This window comes from Hyperolius riggenbachi, chromosome 11 (genome assembly GCF_040937935.1).
Source record: "Hyperolius riggenbachi isolate aHypRig1 chromosome 11, aHypRig1.pri, whole genome shotgun sequence".
Taxonomy (NCBI): Eukaryota; Metazoa; Chordata; class Amphibia; order Anura; family Hyperoliidae; genus Hyperolius; species Hyperolius riggenbachi.
The window spans coordinates 172070084-172092692 of NC_090656.1; the positions used below are offsets into that span (position 1 = coordinate 172070084).

The 22609-nt window shown below is 41.7% G+C and overlaps 1 protein-coding gene across 3 annotated transcripts in view; it reads left to right on the forward strand.

The window, feature by feature from the left end:
- LOC137537650 (phospholipase A2, minor isoenzyme-like) overlaps nucleotides 1–20809 on the forward strand; it is a 76220-nt gene extending 55411 nt beyond the window's left edge. Inside the window, exons 2-5 of one of the 3 annotated variants that reach the window (XM_068259558.1) lie at nucleotides 5816–5984; nucleotides 9868–10027; nucleotides 14421–14548; nucleotides 20541–20809. In XM_068259558.1, the coding sequence (XP_068115659.1) occupies nucleotides 5948–5984; nucleotides 9868–10027; nucleotides 14421–14548; nucleotides 20541–20662 (447 nt within the window). In that variant the 5' untranslated portion in view covers nucleotides 5816–5947 and the 3' untranslated portion in view covers nucleotides 20663–20809. The remainder of the gene's footprint in view (nucleotides 1–5815; nucleotides 5985–9867; nucleotides 10028–14420; nucleotides 14549–20540) is intronic. The other 2 variants (XM_068259559.1, XM_068259560.1) reach the window with 2 other exon arrangements.
- Nucleotides 20810–22609: the final 1800 nt, after the last annotated feature.

Below are 22609 nucleotides of genomic sequence, written 5' to 3' on the forward strand. Positions count from 1 at the left end.
CAGAAATACAAGGTTGTCTTCATGTAAAAAATATGCAATACTGCTTTTTAGTACATAGTTTTGTTAAATGGTAGAGGGCGCTACAAACTGTTATAAGTAGTTTTAAGCACCTGCCTGGCGTTCTGATTCCCGCGGCCACATTTTTTGTGCATATTTTTTTTTTGATCATGTAGCTAGCCTAGCGCTAGCTACAAGATTACCCACCTCCCTGCTTCCTCCCTCCCACCCCTCCGATTGCCTCCGGCAATTCTGAACAGGATTTCCTTTAGGGCTTCCCCCGTCGCCATGGTGACGAACGGAGTGACGTCATCGACGTTGTGACGTCACAGGGAGTCCCGATCCACCCCTCAGCGCTGCCTGGCACTGATTGGCCAGGCAGTGCACGGGGTCTCGGGGGGGGGGGGGCCTGTGTTGCGGCGATCGGTTAGGACACGCAGCAAGCAAAGTGCTTGCTGCGTGTTTTTTTTTTTTTTTAAATGTTCAAATCGGCCCAGCGGGACATGAGCGGTGACCTCCGGTGTCTCTGGACGAGCTCAGCTCGTCCCGAACGCTGGGGAGGGTAAAAGCACATTACAAACAACCAATAAGCATAGTTTATACTATACTGTATGTCCAAAACTAAATCCTTTAGCCATGTTTCACCATGTTTAATACAGGACTCAACTTACAAACAAATTAAACTTACAATCTCCAGGAACGGAACCTGTTCATAAGTAGAGGACCGCCTGTATATAAAAAATAAACACGGTTAACAAAGCTGCTCATTGCAAACAGCCACTCCTTTGCTTGGCACCCCAGACCCAGTCAGTCCCCACCCATGCAACGTTGTCAAGCATTCTTTGCGCAGTCATTGGTTTGGATCATAGACCAATGGGGAGTCCCAGCGGGAGGATTTACTGGAGCTCCCTGCAAGAATTGAGTGCAAGGAGTGGAGACACAGTGGGTAGTCCCAGTAGGCAGCGGTGGTGCGGCACATGAACACAAAGGTGCGCACGGTGCTTGGCAGCGCTGCAGGAGCGGGTACCAACAGTGCCAGGTCCTAGCGGGGACTGGCAACCGGGAGGCGACACTTCAAGCAAGATTGAAGGGGGAGAAAGAAGACAGGAGAAAGAAATAACTGAAAAAGCTACAGATGAAAAAAAGGAGAATAAGGAACAAGTTTTTTTTTTTTTTTAATGATCTCAGTTTTGTTACACTAAATAAGTGAGTTGTCAAAAATGACTCCCTTTACCTATTTAAAAGATGGGCATCTGGGGTCTTTTTCGTAAAGGAAACTCCTAGATGACAAAAGAAGCTGGCAGGAGATGTGCGATAGACACTTTTCACTCTAAGCAGGGGAAAGGTTCTTGCCCATTTGCCTTCACTTTTCATGGAAAGCATCGCTAGAACCCAGCAATTAAACTGGCAATTGCATGGGGGTGGGGGGAACCACTCACTTATTGATTAAATCACCCAAGCAAGTTTATTTCTGTCTAGCCAGATGCTAAGTACAGTTGAATTAGGCCACTGTCCCATCACCTTATTTAAGAACTTGCCAGCACTTAACACTGGCAAGTTAGGGAATTGAATAGGACAAGTATTTGGGAAATATTATGCAGAGCTATATAGTATAAAGCAGGAAATGCCAGTGGATAATATGAACAGGTATCTTACACAAGTACATTTACCAAAAATTACAGTCGAGAATAAAGATACGCTGGATGCCCCGGTAACAGAAATAGAGTTTAAAGAGGCAGTAAATTTGCTTAAAATCGGTAAGAGTCTGGGTCCCGACGGCTTCACCTCGGAGTTCTATAAAGCATTCATAGAGGAGATAGCACCTGACTATTGTTCAATGATTAATAATCTGGATGAAAGTGAGACCTTTTCTAGAGAATCAAATCAGGCCACAATCACCCTAATACATAAAGAAGGTAAAGATCCCCTACAGTGTAGCAACTATCGTCCCATTTCGGTAATTAATATTGATGTTAAAATATATTCAAAAATTCTAACATTAAGACTGGAAAAGGTGTTAGATCAGCTACTGGGGAAGGAGCAGATGGGTTTTAGAAAATCGGGCAGACTATCGGATAATATTTCAGCAGCAATAAACTTTATATATAACGCAAAAATTCGTAATGAAGATGCCATCTTAGCGGCCATTGACGCTGAAAAGGCGTTTGATCGTATTTCAAGACCATTTATCTACACAACTTTAGAACACTATGGTATTGGTCCCATCTTTATCAAACGAATCAAAAATCTATATTTAAACCAAACAGCCAGAGTAAAAATCAACGGTACCTTGACACACTCCTTCCCTTTGGGGAACGGCGTGAGGCAGGGATGTCCAATCTCCCCGCTAATATTCAATTTAGGCATAGAAGTGTTAATACGCATGATCCATTCTGACAGGGAGATATCTGGGTGGCATATAGGTAACTATGAAAGTAAACTACTAGCATACGCGGACGACCTTCTTTTGACATTAACCAATCCCCTGACCTCTTTCGAAGAAGCAAATAAAATAATAACTGAATTTTCCAAATACTCGAACTATAAAGTAAACAATTCTAAAACTACAGTATTAAACATAAAAAGTCCCGCCGAAATATTGAGTACCCTACAACTAAGGTATGGCATTCATTATACCAATTCTCATATTAAATATCTCGGTATCAACTTATGTAGTGATTTCAATGATCTATTCAAACATAATTATACACCAGTGCAAAAAGATTGTGAGAAGATACTGAGTAAAATGAAAAATGCCCAATTTAATACAATTGGGAAAATCAACTTTATAAAAATGAAAATTCTTCCTAAAATAATATTTACAGTACAAAATTTGCCAATAAACATCCAAAGGAATTGGTATAATGTCTGGAACAATATATTTCAAAATTTCATATGGAGAACACCAAACCGCAGAATTTCATATAAGATAATAAGCAGGCATAAGAAATTGGGAGGAATGGGGGCACCAAATATTAAACGATATGCCCAATGTTTCCAATTGCAAAGAATTTTAGATCTCAGGATGTGCGACCCGAAGAGATTCTGGACAACATATGAAAGAAGTCTGTTTAATTACGATATGTTGGATTCATGGCACCCCCACACGGTAGCAAAACTCCTCCCTTCTATCAGCCATCCATTATTAGCACCTGCAATTAAAACCCACATGGAAGTTATAAGATCTATGTCAAAGAGCAATAAAATATCATTACTAACCACTCTACGCAATAACCCAGATTTTCAACCTGGCTTAACTTCGGGGTGGCTCAAGGAATGTGGGCTCCCTCGAGATGTTAGAATCCTAGACTTGGTTGGCCACAGAGATTCCACATTGAGGGAGATTTATAACATGGTCAGAATGGATAATGGGCTGTGGAGCTTCCAGGTTAGGAGCTACCTTTCCAAACATAAGGATAATATAAGTAAAACCATAAATATTTATGAAAAGTGTTTTCTTCATTCGAGGGTGGGGAAGGGAATGACAGCAAATTTATATTTTTTTCTTGACAGTTGTCAAACTGATCCTCTACCTAAGTTCTGTAGAAGCTGGGAACAAGACCTAAATCATATCCAAAACTTGGACTGGGGAGCAGTATTCCAGGAAATTTGGACCCCCAGCTATACCTCATTTCAACTTGTTAATTATAAACTCATGACGAGATGGTACTTCACACCCTCTAAGATGGCTAAATTTAAAGGCGGAAATGGGAACTGTTGGAGATGTCTTACTGCGTTTGGTTCACATATGCATATGTGGTGGTCGTGCCCGGTTATACAGAACTTTTGGAGAGAGATAGGAGATTTCATTAAACTTCCTTCCCCTTTTCATCCCAGTACCGCTCTGTTGAGTTGCATGGAACCTGACCGCTTTAGACATGCAAATAAACTAGTAATCCCTGCAGCAATTGTGGCCAGGAAACTTATAGCAAAATCCTGGAAGAACCCCGAAGCTCCCAGTATGGAAGAGTGGATATGGATGATGTCAGATTTTTTGCAAGGTGGCGAGGGCAGTGTAGAAGATGCTGGCACCAACAAACAAATGGAGGAATGGAAAATTGCATGGGAAAAAATAAGTAACATATAATATGTAGTTGAGTATTTGAAGTGGAGGGGATGAGGAGAAAAGAACCAAATAACCACTATATTACCAACTGAAATTGTAAGGATAAATGGATGGATGAATGTGCAGATGCATAGATATATGTTGAAGTATAGAAGGCACTTATATGAATGTGTATGAAAGGTGAAATAAGAGTAATTGCTTTGCTTCTCAGCTTAGATATGTGACCTGTTTGTGCATGAGGCCTGTCCCCTCCATTGGCTTGGTCCGGCCCTGATGGCTCATGCATGGAGGGCATGTCCATAAAATAAGTAGGTGGTCGGAAAGGGATATTAACCACTTAATGTTAAGATGGGTAGGTGGAGTTTGTTTTTTGCTGGTGCTGGTGCTTGTGTTTTTTTTTTTTTTTTCTTACTTTCTTTTTTCTCTCTCTTACTATAATTAGTTTGACCTGAGCCACTGGTGGAATATTTGATATATTGTAGTGATGATGGAGTGAGGGGGGGGGGAGGAGAGGAAAGAAAATCAAACTATGATGCAGACCTGAGACCCACGTATGATGGCTTCACAGCTGTCACATAGTCATATCTGGGTCACATACCGGCTGAGTTTGGAAAAAAAAAAAAAAAAAAATAAAGAAAAAAAAAAAAAAGGGAATTGCATAGGTCTCATTGGCCTCAAATCACTAAGCTTATCTCCTGTCTTTAATAACGTTTCTAGAGTTGTTACCATGGTGATAAGGCATGTAGTATTCAGGAAACATTTTACCTCAGGCAAACCTAAAGTTAACTCTTCTGTGTTTAAGTTAACTCTCCAATCCTTAAAATAACTCCAGAGTTAAAGACAGGCTGTTAATTAACTACATGTGAAAATAACTACAGAGGAGGTAAATTAAGTACAGAGGAGGTAACTTAACTACAGCGGAGGTAATTTAACTACAGAGGAGGTAACTTAAGGAATGAAGAGATAAGATAGCTCTCTCACTGTGTGGAGGTAAGTTTTCTCTTGCCTTATTATCTCCAGCATGATCTTAGTGAATTGAGGCCAAAGTGTATGCATTACAATTACCCATATCCTTTAGTGATGGTCATGTGTAGGAGAAATCATGGAGAAGCATGTGATCAGTTTGGTCAGGTGATAGACCAAACTCGCAAGGGCAGGGCTCTCTCCCCCTCTTGTGTCTTGAAAATTATTATACATTTTATTTATCATGTTACTTTTATCACTGTCATTACCAATACTGTATTTTGTATTCTATATTTTGTATCATTTTTTTGTCACTAATTATGTATCTTGTATATTGGTGTACACTATTGTCTATATCATTATGTAACCCATGTTCGTTTCTTACTTTGTACAGCACCACAGAATATGTTGGTTATAAATCAATTTAATAAAAATAATAATAGATATGTAAGTCTCCGATTTGATAGTCATTACTCATGATGATGTGCTAAAGCAGGATGTGATCACAGCAAATCAGAGCTTTGCAAATCTATCAGCTGATCAAACAAATCAAATGCTTCTCCACGAGTTCTCCTAGACACGACCATCACTAATCTTCTTTATTTTTTTCTGTAAAAGGTGTGTAGGTACTTTTACTTGGTTCTTTTATTGTAACTGATGTTTGAAATCAGTCTTCCATATAGATTAGTCTACGCATAAATGGCCTCATGAAAGGCAACCTTCGTTCATATGCAGATCATTTGTTTTAGCAAGATTGCGGTGTACCCAGGAAATGTTTCCTAACTGCAGCAGAGTGTGCCAGGTATGAGCTTATACAGCTGTATCTGTGGAAGCAGAACACATTATTCCATAGCCCGGTGCCAAGGTCACTACCTGATATAAGATGGATGGTTCCCACTCTAAATTTCTCATTGTGCCAACATGGAACGTCGTGTATTCCTGACTCTGCTCCTATCAGGTAAGGCTTCTAAAGTAAAATGTTTTAAGACATTCTACCAATAAATTAACGACTTTTTAACCACTGTTAACATTTTAGGTAAAGTATATTCTGAGAAATAACAGGGAAAAAATCGAGAAATAATCCAGTAAAAAAAAATAACAGTATATTAAAATGTAAATAGCACTGTAAAGGTGTCTATTGATAAGTTGTTGTTTATTTCAGGAGATGGTGGTCAAGCATGTGTACAGAGCAGGCTGTGAGAAGAACAGGAAGCCAATGGTGTTGCTTTCTTATGTTATAAGCTAGAGCAGGTCCACAACTGTAAATATTGGCGGCACATACGTTGTGCCAGGACTCCTGCTCAGACCCAAGGAGATTGATGCAAGGAATGTTCTAATAATCTGTTTTATTGCAGTTTTGATAGGATCTTGCCGATTTTTCTTCACCTCATGGTTCAAAAGCAATGCCATGAGAAAATGAGAACAAATTTGGATTAGTGCATCCTTCTGTTTTTATAAGTGAACACATAGGTGTAAATTGCACAAAACTTCTGTCATTATCAGTGTTACCAAGTGATTGATTGTCATTTGGGGATAGTGAAAACCACTCGATTGATCATAAATGAGTATCGCAGGAGGCGAGGGGAGCTGCTATAATGCCCCAGATGCATGAATAGACTACTGTGATCATAGTTTGCTAGACTTGCTGAGTCTGATTCCGTGTGGGGAGCAGGGCCGGATTTGTACTCTTTACCGCCCAAGGCCACTGTCACCAACTGCCCCCCTTCAGTATAGGTAGTGAGATGACCCCCTTTCCTCTAATATAGTTAGCCAGATGACCCTTACCCCCTTCCCTCTAGTATAGGTAGCCTGATTAACCCCCCTCCCCCCCAGTACAGGTAGCCAGATGACTCCCTTAATCCCTCACCCCCCCCCCCCCCCCCCCCGGCCTTTGCAGTATAGGTAGTTAGCTTGCCTTCACACTGCAGCAGCTATCAGTGCCACTCATTTCTCCGCTCGTCTCCAGTGCAGAAGCTTCCTCTTCCTTTCCGTCTTCAATGCTGCCCAAGTTCATATTCACCGGCCACAATGCAAAGGTGCACAGAGAGCAAGGTCGCTGCTGCACAGGTGGCTAGCAACAGAGTACCGTGGTCAGGCGCTCGCCTGATTTCCCTGCATGGCAGCATTTGCAAGCTTGCAAATGCTGCACCAGTTTAGCCTGCTGCTTTGGTGCCCGTGCTCCTGTGGTGCCCTAGGCCATGGCCTAGGTGGCCTTGGCCTAAATCCAACCCTGTTGGGGTGTGAGCACCTGTAGCCATTTTTTATGGAGAAATAAGCACACAAGTGATATTGAAGCACTGCCTGGAACACAAATTGCAGTGGTATATATCACCAAGACATTAAATCTTATATGTTACCAAATAGGACGTCTTTGGATCAGAATTGTTTTTCCAAAGCACACCACAGGCACGTAGAAAGTGGTGACTGACATTCAATCAATCTCTAACAGATTTACCTTGAAACACCTTGTTCTACTCAATATTTTTATTTAAAGTCAAAATGTATTAGTTTTATCATATAGATACAACATAGGGTGGACCCAGCAGTTATGGATCATTGGTTCCAACCCACAAAATGGTTACATCAACAACAACCAAAACAATAACGGAACACAATATCTGTCTGATGTTATTGCTAGTACAGACTTAGCATATAAATGACAGATTAGTCTAAATCTATATCATGAAGATCAAGCCATTTCGCACAGACTTTGTTGATTTTTTTAGGAATTTTCATTTGTTCGTAGACCTGTTTTATAATCCTGATATAAGCCTCCCAACCCTGTATTGTGGGAGGGTTTTCTTGATTCCACCTTAAAGAGACTCCATAACAAAAATTGCATCCTGTTTTTTATCATCCTACATGTTCCAAAAGCTATTCTAATGTGTTCTGGCTTACTGCAGCACTTTGTACTATCACAGTCTCTGTAATAAATCAATGTATCTTTCCCCTGTCAGACTTGTCAGCCTGTGTCTGGAAGGCTGCCAAGTTCTTCAGTGTTGTGGTTCTGCTATGAACTCCTCCTTTCTGGCCCCTCTATGCACACTGCCTGTGTGTTATTTAGATAAGAGAGAAGAGAGAAGCTGCTCTAATCAGCTGGATAAATCGTCCTCTGAGCTGGCTGGGCTTTCACATACTGAGGAATTACAAACAAGGGCAAAGCTGTTTGCAGGAAGAAAAGAGCAGCCTGAAACTTCAGTGCATGGGGGAAAGAAACACACAAATGATCTCTTGAGATTCAAAAGGAATGCTGTATACAGCCTGCTTATGTATGGATGTATTTTCTATGTGTGGACATACTGTACATCAACCTACTTCCTGTTTTGGTGGCCATTTTGTTTGTTTACAAATAAACTTTTTAAAACTGTTTTTAACCACTTTTAATGCGGCGAGGAGCGGCGAAATTGTGACAGAGGGTAATAGGAGATGTCCCCTAACGCACTGGTATGTTTACTTTTGAGCGATTTTAACAATACAGATTCTCTTTAAGACAATTACTTTCATGGCATAAAAGGCTAAGTTTCTGAATAGTAAACATTTTGCTTCTACCTTAACTGCATCATTAAAAGTACCTAGAAGATAGTTTCTGGGGGCATTTGGTATGGTGTGGCTAGGGTACATTTCTTGAGTCCAGGCAGATAGGACCTTTTTTCCAGAGCACACCACAGGCACTAAGCAAGTGGTGACTGACATTCAATTCACCTCTAACAGATTTACCATGAAACACCTTGTTCTACTCAATGTTAGATTCGATTCCAGATTTATTATCACCGGTGCCCCTCTTTAAAACAATGAAGAGTTCCCGCATAGCAACACAACGCATCGTCAGCTCCACAGCTGACAAGTGTGTGCAACCCAGTGATGTCACCCAAGGGGATCAGCTCCTGATCCCAGACCGACGACATCTGCCAAACCTGTATACGCACCTTAAAGAGACTCTGTAATAAAATGTTCAGCCTTATTTCTTCTATCCTATAAGTTCCTATACCTGTTCTAATGTGGTCTGTCTTACTGCTGCCTTTCCTAGTTGCACAGTGGCTGTATTATCTCTGTTATATAATCTAATCTTCTTTCCTTTGACGGCTTTGTCGGGCTCAGGCAGGAATGTGCTGCTCTGCTTGTGATAGGCAGAAGCTATACACACCCTCTCCACGCCCCCTGCAGGCTCTGTATGAGTCACAGACTGATCTTCTCTCAGCCTATCACATGCTGGTTAGCAGGCATGTTTTTTGTTTGTAAACACTGCCTAAAACTGTTAATTACAAGCCAGGATTGCAGCAGGGAGTGGCAGAAACAGCACAGAGGGGCCCAGGAGAACATAATGAATAGAATGGTATGCTCTTTATTGTAAGAATTTTAGAGTACAGATTCTCTTTAAGACTGGTCGCAAAATCAGGCAAACAAATGATATCTACCAGATTTACTTGGACTACACCTTGTTCTACTCAATATCAGAGTAGTTTCCAGATCTAATATCGATTACATTAGTACTGCTAGCTTTTAACTGGTCAATTAAAAGAGTGCCTTAATTTTTAGTGAACAGTGCCATCATTTTTAGCATCATTTTTAGTGAATATGTACATTTGATGTTTTTCAGCAAATTTAATATGGAATCAAATAAAAATATTAAGTGACGTTTGGATAATTTTAATTGAAAGTTTCTTTGACATATCAAAGATGCTAAAAATGACTTTTCTCCAATGTAAATACTGTCTTTGCCCCATAAAAGGTAATTTCTTGTATTATAGTCTCCATTATCTAAAGAAAATGAAATCTACTGTTAACAAGCTTGTGTACCAGACATACAGTATAGCATCAGTAATTGTTTCATCTCTCCACAGTGGCTGTCATGTCTGCACCACCTGAGCCCAGGAACCTCTGGCAGTTCCGTAAAATAATAAAGTGCACAATACCGGACAGCAAGCCACTGAATGAGTACAACGGATACGGGTGCTATTGCGGATTTGGGGGCTCCGGTAATCCCATGGATGAGCTGGATAAGTACGTTTTTATGACACTGGTGAAGTTTCTCCGTTACTGCACTTTATTCCTTCTTTACCCAAGTTCTGCGCTGACATGTCTGACAAACTATATAGCCTGTAATATGGGGTAGAGTCCTGCAAATGTCTCTTAAAGCACAACTGAAGTGAGAGGTAAATGGAGGCTGCCATACTTATGTCCTTTTAAACAATACTAGTTGTCTGGTTCCCTGCTGATCATCTGCCTCTAATACTTTAGCCATACCCCTGAACAGCATGCAGCAGATCAGGTGTTTCTGATACAGTTGTCAAATCTGACAAATTAGCTGCATACTTGTTTCTGGTGTGATTCAGACACTACTACAGCCAAATAGATCAGCAGGGCAGCCAGGCAACTGGTATTGTTTAAAAGGAAATAAATCTGGCAGCCTCCATATTCCTCTCACTTCAGTTGTACTTTAAATCTGAGCGCCAAGCAAAGTTTTTTCAAAGCTGACTGCATTCTAGTTTTAGAAACAAATGATAAGAAAAAAAAGTGTTCAAAAAAACCTCACCTCCAAAATCAAAAATATTGGTTGGCGAATCATTAGCAGACTTAAATACAACACACTTCACCAGTTATGCTGACTTCTTCAGGTAAATGAGTGTGACCATCTACAAAGACGATTTGTGTTTCTCTCTTGAGGATCCTCAGGACATTTTTCAACATTGCCAGAATATTTTAGCTGAAGAAGTCAGCTTGATGGGCAAAATGCTTTGTATTAGTCTGTTAGTGTTTCTCCAACAATAATGTTTGCTGAACTGTTGTGATATAGGTTTTTTAAAGTGGACCTGAACAGTGCACAGGACAGAAGGAAAACATACAGAATTGCACCCTAAGTCCTCCTCAGTTGTGTCTAATCACAAATTGTAATTTGATCAATCCCTCTGTCACATGACTGCCATGGCAGGGATGGCAGATAAGCTCACTGGAAAGCACAGGATGTGAACAATATGTCTGCTTCCATGAATCAGGAAGTAGAAACAGTGCACATGTATTTTAGAATTTGTATCAGCTGTAACAAAGAAATGTTTTTGTTTAAAGTTTAGAGACAAGGCTATTTAAGCAATAGTAGCTGCCTGGGCTCCGTGCTATTACGCATGTGCGGACGGGCTCGAGCTTCTAATGCGCTGCCATGAATGCGGAAGAGGAGCCGCGTGGCCCTGATGTGGAGGGCAGCTCAGCAACGGGGGGCTTCCAACAACCAAGGGAAGCCTCAATTGGATCCTAAGGCTTCCCTCTATTCATGGTATGTATCTGTTTTTTAACTTGAGCTTCGGCTCGGGTTTAAAGGTTATTATGCTGTTGCATATATTTTAAAGTAGAGAGGATGTTCTGAGTTCAGGTCTGCTTTATTTCTCAACACAGATTGTGTATAACTGAAAGATGGTGGTGTTCCCCTGTCCTCAAGGCCCACCAACAGTGCATGTTTTGTATATATCCACAGAGGTAGTAATCAGCTCTGCTGCAACACTAATTACCCCACCTGTGACTTTGTGTGGTTTCCTGCAAAACATGTACTATTGGTGAGCCTTGAGGACAAGGTTGGGGAACTCTGATGTACAGAATACATTTATATCCACAGTCCTGGAGTTTATATGTAAAAGAAACCTTTATTGAGGGGGATGTTAAATTTGCATCATTATTCGGTTTTAAAACATGCCATTTGCCTGGCTATCATGCAGGTCCTCTGATAGTAATATCTTCTCAGCCACTGGCCAGGAACATGTAAGCATATCAGATGTTATGACTCAAGTCTGGCTTTGAGGGCTGCATATTTGTTGCAGCGGTGTGTAGATTCAGAGCCCATTATGACACCTGGCATCGGCTTCTCAACTGCAATCTTGACCATGCTATACTCTTTGCAGTGGTGGTTTTGTCAGGTCTTGCTCCATAATTTGGAGAACCCTTAACCAATTCCTTGCAATTATACCCCCTACTAGAGGTCAACCCTTAACTTTGACCCCTTCCTCAGTCCTTACACCGTATCCTAACTGATATTCCTACATACACTAATCTACCCCCTAACACTGCTTATCAACACCTAGCCTCCCTATTAATATAAACCCCTTGCTGACACCTAAGACTAACCCCCAAACCTAAAACTAAGCTCCTTCTGATGGCTAAAGCCAACTCCAACATTCACCTATCCTAAAACATCAGTGTGGGTCTTTCAGCTGTGTAATTGTTAAATGCATGCACCATAATCAAGCCCTCCATAGCTAGAGCTCCAGCATATTGACAAGCTTGGGGAAGCTGTGAAATCCCTTGTTGCTGTTGCCCAAAGTAAGACTAGCATCTTATATGGGATATTAGGAAAAACAAAACACACCTCTATACCTAAAATATTGTTTGAAGCCCTAGTTGGCAATTTCATTAGGAGTGTTTAATCAGAGCGTGGGGAAAAAAGTAACTTTCGCCAGCTAACATGGCAATGCATACCCAAGCACCAATGCCCAGGTGAACAGCATCAACTTTATATGATTTGTTGTTGCACATGTATGAGTCAGGAACCATTGAAGTCAGAAGGTTACAATGATATTGATAGCCAAACAGTTATTATTTTGAAAAAGTAATGAGTGTATTCTTATGCCTACCACTAAGGGTCTCCTTTAACATAACCTGACTCCATACTTGACTTAAAACCAACTTACTAATATTAAATATTCACAAAAAGTAAAAATACATCAAAAAGCAAAGATATGAATACTTGTCATGTGGAATTAGAAACAATTGATGTATAGAACTATTGCTATCTCTACATTGTGCTAACAGAACTATTGTACTAGTCAATCAGATATGTGCAAACTTTGGACAAAGTAGATTTGCAAGAGCTCCTGGTCAGTTTGTACGAGAAGACCTGGATTTGGTCACCTTAATAAATACAGATCATCATTGAAAAATGCAATGACTTGCTGCTTTGTAGCATGGTTTGACTGTTAAGAACACAAACAAAGCACCAGTAAGGAGTGTATAAAAACCTAGTATAGATTGCTTCTAATCTTCTTCTATAGTGATTTTTAAAGACCTTAAAACAGCCCATGTAGTGATCCAGTGTCATATAATGATTTACACAATTTATGAACATCATTGCAGGGAAAATTGGACCTATTTCCAGAATGAATGCAACATAATTTCTTAATTTTCATCAGATTGTCAATTTAGTTATTACACACCTAGGACTCTTACATGATCTCTGCTTGAGTTCAAGTATTTCATATTCATCATTCACACAGAAAATTATAAGCAAAGCAAAACCGTAACATGCCATTCACAGCTAAAAGGGGGCCCTGGACATTCACAGGTTCTGGAAGAACTTCAAGGTTATGAGCTCGTTTGGGCAGGATCTATTTCTCCTCCTGTTTCCTAGCCTGAGCCAGATCACCCACTAACCAACCTAGGCAGGCACTTAGGGCTTAATGTGTGTACAGTGACCTGGGTATCATCTACCCTAAGACTCTGCCCTACATGATGTTGCCAAAAATGCCAGGTGCAAAGCATGGGGAGCCAAATATGCTACCTTACCTAGGGGCCCATGCCACCGGAAAGTGTACTTGAAGCAGTACAGCAATAAAGTGAAGCTGATCCTATATAGAAGTTAGAACGGTAACTGTACTTTTAAATAACAATATCTATTTCCTCCATCTTATTAGTACAGCAAAGTAGTCCACTCAGCCAAGCTCCAGGCAAACCCAACTGTTATGCTGCGAATACACGTTACGTTTTTCGCAGTCGATTCTCTCCACGATCTATTAGCCTTTTGATTCTTTGCTCGATTCTCGTATCTTCCGCTCGTTTTTCTTATCTTTTTTCCATTCACTTCTATGGGAAATTGAGCAGAACAGAATCAAGCGGAGAATTGGACATGTCGGAATTTTATCATTGAAGGCATCTATCGGAACGATTCTCCGCAAAAAAACCTAACGTGTATTCCCAGCATGAGAGCAGCGTTGGGTTTGCCCAGAGCTTAACAGAGGGGATTATGCTACTACACTAACAGGAAGGAGGAGGAGATGAATAACACTTGTTGTTTTATCTTAATATGTCGATGTTCAAAGTTTATACTTCATATGCATGTAATTCTGTAATTTTTACCTGTTATTATTCTCATTATTTATTCTATCATGCCAGTATTTTACAAACTAATAATAATAACTAGATTTTTTTCGTCCTTTGCTGTTCTTTATGTAAGGATGAAAAATGGTACGAAAACAACAAATATTGCAACACAGGGGTTCCTAGTAACAACCATTACATGCCTTGTAATTACTAATAACACTTCATACCCACCATAGTATGAACTGTGTACACATAGTTAAGGTTTTGTGGAGGTTTCCCTAGAACATTTTATTTTCTGTTCTTTGTTTCTGTACAGTTGCTGCCAGATTCATGATAACTGTTACGGTGGATACAGGAACATTAAAGACTGCACTCCCATATTTGATAATCCATACACAGAATCCTACTCATATAGCTGTACGGATAATGTTGCGACATGCGAAGGTAAGCCTTGTATTATGTTATCACAATTCCAACTGTGAAATAAAAATATGGATTTAGGAAATTAGAATGGGCTTAAACGGAATATAACCCAGCATTTCATCTTTGCTCTGAAACATTATTTACACTATTAAATGCAACCAGCATTTTATTTTTACTAGACCAGCATTGGAAGGGTTACACACAGAGCGTGAAAGTTCAGCGCAGTGAAATGTGGACACATCCGAAGTTGTAGATTACGTTATCTTGTGTTTAATTAAATGTATCAAGTGAGGAATGTGACACATTCTCTGACTGTGGAGAAGCAGCTCGACACAGACAGAGAGTCAAAGCATGTCTGCCTTCAATACATAATGAATAAAACCAGTTATTAATAAAATGCAGTCAGCTCACAAAGCAAAAAAAATGTACTTTTGGGAACCTATAATTCCTAAATGAATAACAATACTTATGCACAAATGCAAATATGATAACCGTATGGCATATACAAAGTAGGAAAACATGTTTTTATTGAATATTATATCAGGGTTTTAAACCACTTTAATACACAGATTTATGTCTATGTCATTAAAGGATACCAGAGCTGAATTAAGTAGGAGAAACGGGGGGAGCAGGCAAGGCATATACTGGCAGCTGTCCTGATGCCCACTACACCATTCTCCTTCCTGCCCCCTGATCCTACCTAAATGCCCCCCGGCAGCCTCTTGCCGGTCGCTGCATTTGGGCATTAGTGCGTAGACGCTGGTTGGACTGCCCGTCCTACAGCGTGTGGCCAGGAGCACACTGCGCATGCGTAAGATGCTCTAGGACGCGTGCAGCCTGGCCAGCACCTGCGCACTATTGCCTGACTCCAGCGACCTGGAAGAGGCTGCCGGAGGGCATTTAGGTAGCATCGGGGGGCAGAGAACGGGGAGGGGTGGGCATCAGGATAGTTGCCAGTATTTGCCTGCAACCCCCCCCCCCCCTTCCCCCACACCTTTTCCTCCTACTTAATTTGGCTCTGATATCTTTTAAGACAGGAGCAAATTAAGAGTACCTACAGTTGGACCAGAAGCAAAATATAATTTTCTACTGACTTTTCTGTAGCTTGTATAACGGAACTGCAGTATCATTTTATTCTTTCCCTGAGAATGCATCCCTGTCCTGGCAAGCTACACTGGAAATCATTACATTACAGTACAAGTAAACCCAGACGCTAAAACTCTGAAATCAATCATGTTGATTAGTGTAAATTATGACTATTAATTTAGGAAATTAACTTTTCTGAAGCTGTGCATGACTGCAACACCAAACCTCTTCATACAGTCTCCGAGGTGGGTTTGTCAAATCATATTAGGACACAGAGGCATGTTCTGTATACAATGACCTGCCTCTGTGTCCTTCCAGTGTGCCTCCAGCCCCCCCCCCCCTCCCAGGCTCTGCTGTCCCTATTAAAAAAAAGCGACAGGATAGCGACACACAGATTGTCGCTAGCCTGCTATTTACCTCTGCCTGTCATTCACCGCTCTCCCCCGCTTCCTGTATAGCGTGGCTCCCCGCCTGTGTCCTTTCCCTACCCGCCTCCGTAAGCTTCCTCCAATCGGCTTATGGAGACGAGGAGGGAAAGGACACAGGCGGGGAGCCGCGCTTTACAGGAGGCGAGGGAGTAGCGGTGAATGACAGGGAGAGGTAAATAGCAGGCTAGTGACAATCTGCGTTTCGCTAGCCTGGCGCTTTTTTAAATGGGAGACAGCAGAGTACGGGGGACTGGAGGCGCACTGGAAGGACAAAGAGGCAGGTCATTGCTTCTGTGTCCTAATATGATTTGACAAACCCACCTCGAGGTCTCTTTAAAGGAAATAAATACCTAAGAAGAGGGATTTCTCTGGAAGCTGTAGAGGCTTCCAAACGGCGTCCCCCATTGCTGCTTGCGGACTCCCCAAAGATTTCAAACAAGGGCTTGTCTGAAATCTTCAAACTGAGCACCTATGAGTCTCACCTCTGCTATCCCTTAGCCAGGTAGCAACAGCCAAGTGCTCCTCTTCTGCAGGTACACCACTCCTGCAAATCAACAACGTAATCCAATATGTAGAAGAAGGCACTCCACAGGCTCCAAACTTGCGTTTGACTTCTTTATTCGAGCAACAGCACACATGTTACGGGTACTCTGACCCTTCATCAGGAGTAACCACCCACCACCACACTGGTGGTGGTGGGTGGTTACACTTGTCTGAAATCTGACTGGGGCTGCGCTCCTTTTCAGGCTCAAGTACGGCTGTACTGTATCTGCCTGCCATCTGCCTTCCCTATTCTTCGGTAAGTATTTCCTTTTTGACCCGAGCTTTAGCTCAGGTTCACTTTAAGACCTCTACAGGCTTTTATGTCCTATTAGGGGAGACGTTGTCTTATGCAATTTCCCATCAGAATGACAGGTAATCTAAAAGGAAGTTGAATCATGTGTACATGTCCAAACTGCTGCCGATGGATAGCAGGATCCATCAGGAGCCAATCGGGCATGTCGGAAATAATTGGTTCAATCCCGTCGATCGTACGGGAAGTTGTATCGTGTGGACTAGTTCCCACCCCTTCACACAGAAACACGGTTTCTACTGTAATTCTGGGATTCTTAGAAAGTCGGGCAACTATTACTCTTCCTTCTTTATGTGTCACATGATCACACTTGACTGACCCAACATGCAGCTGCAGCCAGAGGGGAGAGAAAGTGAGCTGTACTGTAGTTGCAGGACCTGAACCGTTATCCTGTCCATTACTTTGCTTCTGAACACTATATTATTGTTTTTGTTTGTAAAGCACCAACATATTCCCTAGAGCTGTACAACATTCAAAGCATATTCACTTATAATCATGATTGCTGTTAGAATTTGCCTTGTTTAACTGTACGCTTAGCTGAGCTTTAAAATACAGGGTGGGTCATTTATATGGATACACCTTAATAAAATGGGAATGGTTGGTGATATTAACTTCCTGTTTGTGGCACATTAGTATATGTGAGGGGGGAAACGTTTCAAGATGGGTGGTGACCATGGCGGCCATTTTGAAGTCGGCCATTTTGAACCCAACTTTTGTTTTTTCAATAGGATGAGGGTCATGTGACATCAAACTTATTGGGAATTTCACAAAAGAAAAAAAACCAATGGTGTGCTTGGTTTTAACGTAACTTTATTCTTTCATGAGTTATTTACAAGTTTCTGACCACTTATAAAATGTGTTCAATGTGCTGCCTATTGTGTTGGATTGTTAATGCAACCCTCTTCTCCCACTCTTCACATACTTATAGCAACACAGAAGAAATGCTAGCACAGGCTTCCAGTATCCGTAGTTTCAGGTGAAGCACATCTCGTATCTTCACAGCATAGACAATTGCCTTCAGATGACCCCAAAGATAAGAGACCTTGAGGGCCATTCAACTGGCCCACGACGACCAATCCACTTTCCAGGAAACTGTTCATCTAGGAATGTTCGGACCTGACACCCATGATGTGGTGGTGCACCATCTTGTTGGAAAAACTCGGGGAACGTGCCAGCTTCAGTGCATAAAGAGGGAAACACATCATCATGTAGCAATTTTGCTTATCCAGTGGCCTTGAGGTTTCCATTGATGAAGAATGGCCTCACTATCTTTGTACCCCATATACCACACCATTGTTTTTTCAATAGGAAGAGGGTACGAGGTGTGCAGCACCTGAAACTACGGATACTGGAAGCCTGTGCTAGCATTTCTCCTGCGGTGTTGCTATCAGAGTGTAAAGAGTGGGAGAAGAGGGTTGCATTGACAATCCAACACAATGGGCAGCACATTGAACACATTTTATAAGTGGTCAAAAACTTGTAAATAACTCATGAAAGAATAAAGTTACGCTAAAACCAAGCACACCATTGTTTTTCTTGTGAAATTTCCAATAAGTTTGATGTGTCACATGACCATCTTCCTATTGAAACAACAAAAGTTGGATTCAAAATGGCCGACTTCAAAATGGCCGCCATGGTCCCCACCAATCTTGAAAAGTTCTCCCCTCCCATATACTAATGTGCCACAAACAGGAAGTTAATATCATCAACCATTCCCATTTTATTAAGGTGTATCCATATAAATGGCCCACCCTGTACATTAAATTCTAAGTAGAAGGAACAGCCATTCTCAGGACCCTCTCCTAATGGACAATGGAGTAGTAGAGTTTGCAAGGGCAGGGCTCTCTCATCCTTTTGTGGCTTGGGATTTGCTATATATTTTGTTAATCATGTTACAGTTTTCACGTCTACCAATTCTGTATTATGTACCATGTTCATACCATTGTCTGAATTACTATATACCCCATGTTTGTCCTTACGCTGTACAATGCCATGAAAAATGTTGGCGCTTTTTAAAATAATAATAATAAATGCATGGTCTACTGTGGTGTTGGTGTCAGGAGTTTATGCAGTGGAGGTAATATACTTGCATAGGTATAAGGAATGTTCTGTTCAATTCAAGGGAGTGTGAGATTGACCCTGGGCAATTTTTTCCCCTAGAGTTTAGAAAAACTCCAGGAAACCAGTTAGATACATAGAGGTGAAATATACCATATTAAATTGTAATTCTACCCTTCTTAACATCCGATACGATTGCGGAAATGAAATTGAAATATAGGAAAGGTCAATTAAATGCTAATAATTCCAAGTTGATAAAAATGTATGCTAATTTATGTAGCTTGGCTACGGACCAATCCTTTGCACAAAACATTGACTCAGAATTTCAGTATTTGCAGCTTATTGACAATCCAAAGCCTCTTGCATTGGAATAATATGGTGCTCTATATTCCAGGGAAACTCTGGCTAAACTTAAGATAAACCGTATCCAAGGACCCCAATCACTAGCTGATACTCCCTTTCCCATGCGAAATCTTTTCGTACAGGAGGACTGTATGGCTGTGTGATGCCAGCACGCCGCAGGCGAAGTACGAAGTTTTCTCGTACTGTGCCTGCGTAGGAACGCTCCCAGGGTTGTAAGCGGGAGCTGCGCAGGTGCAGTGGCGTTCGTCTCATTAGACAAAAAAAGGGAAAGTAAGCCATGGCGGGGCACATGAGGATGCTTGAGGACCGGCGTGGGCAGGACACTGCTGGGAGAAAGTTTTCTCGTGTGGTGTGAGCGGAAGCGAGGATATGAAGCCCCAGGTAAGTGTGGTAGAAGCCCTAGGTAAGTAAAAATTAAAAAACAAAAAAAACCAAAAAAAAAACCCACACATTAAAGAACTACTTTAATAACCCAATGACTTTCACATTCGGGCCCCACAGCTGTATACTGGAGGTGCTGGGTGATGGGAAGGGTTAAATGCATTATTAGACACTAAGCAAGGAGAAATTGTAGCTGCAGTACTGGCTACAAAGAGTAAATATCTAAGCACAGAGAGAAGGTGAATGAGTCAGGCGATGGCTCTGTGCTAGAGAAGCAACTCCCACACTGCTGATCGCAAGGAACTACAGGATCCAGCAAGCCAGATCTTCTAAATATATTTACTGCAAAAAGTGCAGACCTACTATGCAAAAAAAAGGTATGCAATACAATTTCATGCAAATTACATGTACAATAGAAAAATGGTAAGCTGAACAAGGCCTTTACCTGCTTGAAGGCTGTTAGCTCCTATATTGCTGTGGTCATTCATTCTACAGTTGTGGGGCTATCCCATTCCAACGTGTACGTTTTCAGTACCGTAAATAATGTAATTGTACCAAAAGAGGACTGTACCCATACATAGCTTCTCCAGCGTGAACAGAAGAAATGACAGATTAGCAAAGGTACTATAACATCTTAGTTTTACATTTGGCATGCATAGATATGACATGTCAAGGTTTTTTACATTTTGGCCAGAGTTTCTCTTACCTCACATACAGTGGTTGACGTCAAAAGTAGTAAATATTTTTTTACATGTGGCTCACAAGCCATTGGGAGGAAACACTGTTCATCCATATTGATGCTCATATAAGTCTAACCCTACCATTGTGTTATCTCACCATACAGCTGATAACAACCCATGTAAGATGTACATTTGTGAATGTGATAGGAAAGCTGCCCTCTGCTTCTCCAAGGCATCTTACAAGGAGGAATATAAGGACCTGGACAAGAAAAAATTCTGCCAGTAGCAACAGGACATCCCGCAGAAGACTATGATGATACCATTTGCATAGTAGACTGTCACTGCCAAAAGGCGTTTCTTGGAGATACATTATGTAACAAACTTCCTCTTCCTCTAGCAATAAATATTGGAAAATTAAATCATCCAGCAAACAGAGGTGTTGTGGTGTCATTGCTCATATCTGAACATACTATATTAGTAATTTTACTTACAGGCTACACCTAAGCTTATACACAACAATGTGTTGTCTTAAAGCAAACCTAAAGCAAAAAAAATTGCATCATACTGTCATAGTTTAGTTAGAATAACTAAACCTAGGTGTGTCTATGGTGCAGGGGCATCTCATGAAACTTTCTCCCTAAAATGACTCTATCTAAGCTAGACTGCCAACTTATGCTAGCCCCTGCTACAGTACACTAGACTTCACTTACCCATGTTACCCCACCAACTACACTACACTAACCCCTATGCCCACTAGCTATACTATACTAACCCCTGCTGCTATGCTACACTGCACTACACTACACTTCACTGTCCTCTGCTGCCTCCACCAACTACACTACACTAAACTTCACTAGCCCCTTACGTCCACCAGCTACAGATACTACACTATACCATTGTTTAACATCTCACCTGATCCTGCTGCCGAAATCCTCTCCTCTGTTTAGCTCCAGTCATCCACCCTCCTTCAGGATCCCAGCCACCACGATGCTCTTCACCACAGTCTCCTTTTGTGGGTTGCAGCCACGGCACATCCTTCCCTTGTCCACACACCACCGTCCTCCCTGGTTACAGTTCCCTACACTGAGTGACCTGCGGTGCATGAGCACTCCACGTCATGCATGACCCCAGCGTCATTGCACCATCAGGTCACACAATTTAGGGAACTGTAACTAGGAAGTGCCAGGACGCTGTAACTAGAAAGGATGGCCTGCACTTTGATTGGCCAAATAGGCTGCCTGTCACTTGACAGGAAACTTGACAGGCAGCCTATTGGACCAATCAAAGTGCGGGGATAATGTCCTTTAAAGTGATTGGACCCGCAGGGGCTCAGGGCAGGAAGGGTGGAGCTCTCGTCATTGCCAATTAGCAGGCATACGTTTGTAGTTGTTGCTGTGCTACTCTGATAAGACGTACCCACTCTGATAAGGCATGCTATTTGTTATAGTGAATCAAGCCCATTATCTCATAAGTTTAGCTTCAGGTTTGCTTTAAAGAGAACCCGAGGTGGGTTTGAAGAATCTTATCTGCATACAGAGGCTGGATCTGCCTATACCGCCCAGCCTCTGTTGCTATCCCAAACCCCCCTAAGGTCCCCCTGCACTCTGCAATCCCTCATAAATCACAGCCACGCTGCTGACAAACAGCTTGTCAGAGCTGGCTGTGTTTATCTCTATAGTGTCAGTCTGTTGCTCTCCCCGCCTTCTGCAGAACTCCAGTCCCCGCCTGCATCCCTTCCCTCCCTGCTGATTGGAGGGAAGGGACGGGGGCAGGGACCGGAGCTATGCAGGAGGCGGGGGAGCAGCTGAGACTGACACTACAGATGTAAACACATCCTCACAGCATGGCTGTGATTTATGAGAGATTGCAGAGTGCAGGGGGACCTTAGTGGGGTTTGGGATAGCAACAGAGGCTGGGCTGTATAGGCAGATCCAGCCTCTGTATGCAGATAACATTCTTTAAACACACCTCGGGTTCTCTTTAAAGTAAACCTTTGAATTTTCTAAAGTAAAAAATGTATACTTACCTCAGGAGGGAAAAGCTTCTGGATCCTAAAGAGGCTTCCTGCATCCTCCTTAGCCAGTCTGATTTATTCAAAAATAGAGAAACAAACCACTGGCACCAAAATGCAGCAGGGAGGACAAAAACCACAGATGGTCTTACCTGCAGCGTGCTCCACAAAACGTTCACGTTGCAGTCCAAAAAAGGTGAAAGAAGATGGGCATCAGCTGCA